This window comes from Nicotiana sylvestris, chromosome 7, assembly GCF_000393655.2.
Source record: "Nicotiana sylvestris chromosome 7, ASM39365v2, whole genome shotgun sequence".
Taxonomy (NCBI): domain Eukaryota; kingdom Viridiplantae; phylum Streptophyta; class Magnoliopsida; order Solanales; family Solanaceae; genus Nicotiana; species Nicotiana sylvestris.
This window is the reverse complement of record NC_091063.1, coordinates 101,791,396-101,793,253: the sequence shown is the minus strand read 5'-3', so window position 1 is coordinate 101,793,253 and position 1,858 is coordinate 101,791,396. Positions and strand designations below refer to the sequence as shown.

General features: G+C 37.4%; 1 protein-coding gene across 1 annotated transcript; it reads left to right on the top strand.

Moving 5' to 3' along the window:
- The first annotated feature begins 415 nt into the window (after positions 1–415).
- LOC104226357 (NDR1/HIN1-like protein 2) lies at positions 416–1,571 on the top strand. Its single transcript, XM_009778329.2, has one exon. The coding sequence runs from the start codon at positions 587–589 to the stop codon at positions 1,202–1,204; it is 618 nt and encodes a 205-aa protein (XP_009776631.1). The 5' UTR covers positions 416–586; the 3' UTR covers positions 1,205–1,571.
- Positions 1,572–1,858: the final 287 nt, after the last annotated feature.

The window sequence follows — 1,858 nt, the reverse complement described above, 5'->3', positions numbered from 1 at the left end:
GAGACTAAGTGTCTCAAACCTTACCAAATCCTTTCCGAACCAAGCCAACCAACCCGATCACATATAGAACCGATAGACAAAGTAATAAGAAGCAGAAATGGGGGAAACGGAACGATAACTCATGAGATGACTGGCCGGGTCGTCACAAACATTCTACTGTTACAATGTGTATTAAGAATTAACCAGTATCGATACATAACCAGTATCGATACTGTTTTTAACTACCTATACTTTTGTCTCACCCATGATAATAATAATAATTTAAACAAATTACTAAAAATAAAATTTCTCCGCAAAGACAACCGTGTGTCAAACCTTAACCACTCCGAAAAATTAGCATTTCCTCTATTTCCTCCCCACCATTTATTTACGTACGAACTCCAGAAAATGCCAATCCTATTCAAGTATCTATACATACACATTAACCTCCCTTTCAATCTGGGCAACAGATACAGAAGAATCATTTTCCACCTTCCCATTTGATTCTTCTGTATATTCATCCCCCTCACATTACCAAAATCCCTTCTCATTCTCCTTACATAATCCAAATTATAGAACAAATTACAAAAGAAAGAAAGCAACAATCATGGGGCGCTGCTGCTGCTGCAACTGCCTCTTCAGCTGCGTTTTCGCATGCATCTGTCAAGTACTCTGCGCCATTATCATCATTTTGGGCGTCATTATTTTAGCCCTTTGGCTCATTTTCAGGCCCAATAAGGTCTACTTCCACATCGCTGACGCCTCGCTCACAAAGTTCGATTTCTCCCCCACGACAAACACCCTCGATTATGATCTTTCCCTCAGCGTTGACATCAGAAACTCCAACAAAAGGATTGGGGTTTACTTTGACAAAATCGAAGCCAAGACTACTTATCATCGCCAAAAGTTTGCCAATACCAATCTTGAATCGTTCTATCAGGACCCCAAGAATACTACTATCTTGAATCCAGTGCTCAAGGGCCAGAGTTCGGTTTATTTGGGAGATAGTGAGAAATCAGATTACAATGACGAGAAGAAATCTGGGATGTACAGGATTTTCACTGTGCTTTACATGCGTATTAGGCTTAAGTCTGGTTGGATCACATCAGGGAAGATTAAGTTAGCAGCTGGCTGTGAGTTGAAGGTTCCTATGAAATCAAATGGTGGATCTTCGGGTACTTTTGAGAGAACCAACTGCGTTATTATACCTTGGGCGCGCCATTAATCTTGGAGTTTATTTCTTTGTTCTTTTTTAATTTCTAGTTTTTGATTTGTTTCTCTATATATTCTTTGGATTATTAGGAGATGTTCTTGATTAAGGGAATTTGTTTTCTTTTGTTTTGTGTTTTGAGATATTACTCATCCCGATTTATCTTGAAAGATAAATTGTTGAGTGTATTGGGATGAATGAACCTAAATAAGACATAACGAATATAGGGATTTCGTACTATCGATCCCCACAAATTTGGGATTGAGTTAGTTAATTCATTGATAAGTTTAGATATTATTCATCTGTACACATAGTATGATCTGGTTATTCTATTGTTTCAATTCTGAATTATCAATGAGTATTTTTTTTGGATTTTCTCTCACTCTGGTTCTGTTTTGTGTTCTGTTTACTCTGGCGATATGATTATGAGGATTGAGAGTGAAGCTTTGCCTTCCTCGCTAAGTTGGAACGAAAGAATGTGATCTAACTTTGAATATCAAGATGCATACATGGACAAGATGAAACACGATCCGCAATTCGAAGTACTTACAATCCTAGAATCTCATGTAAAATGTGCCATGAATTGGCTGTATATATATGTTTCATTTTCGCAGCATATAATGACGAAATTAAATAAGAAGTACGTAGACATAAGGTGGTGTTTTCACT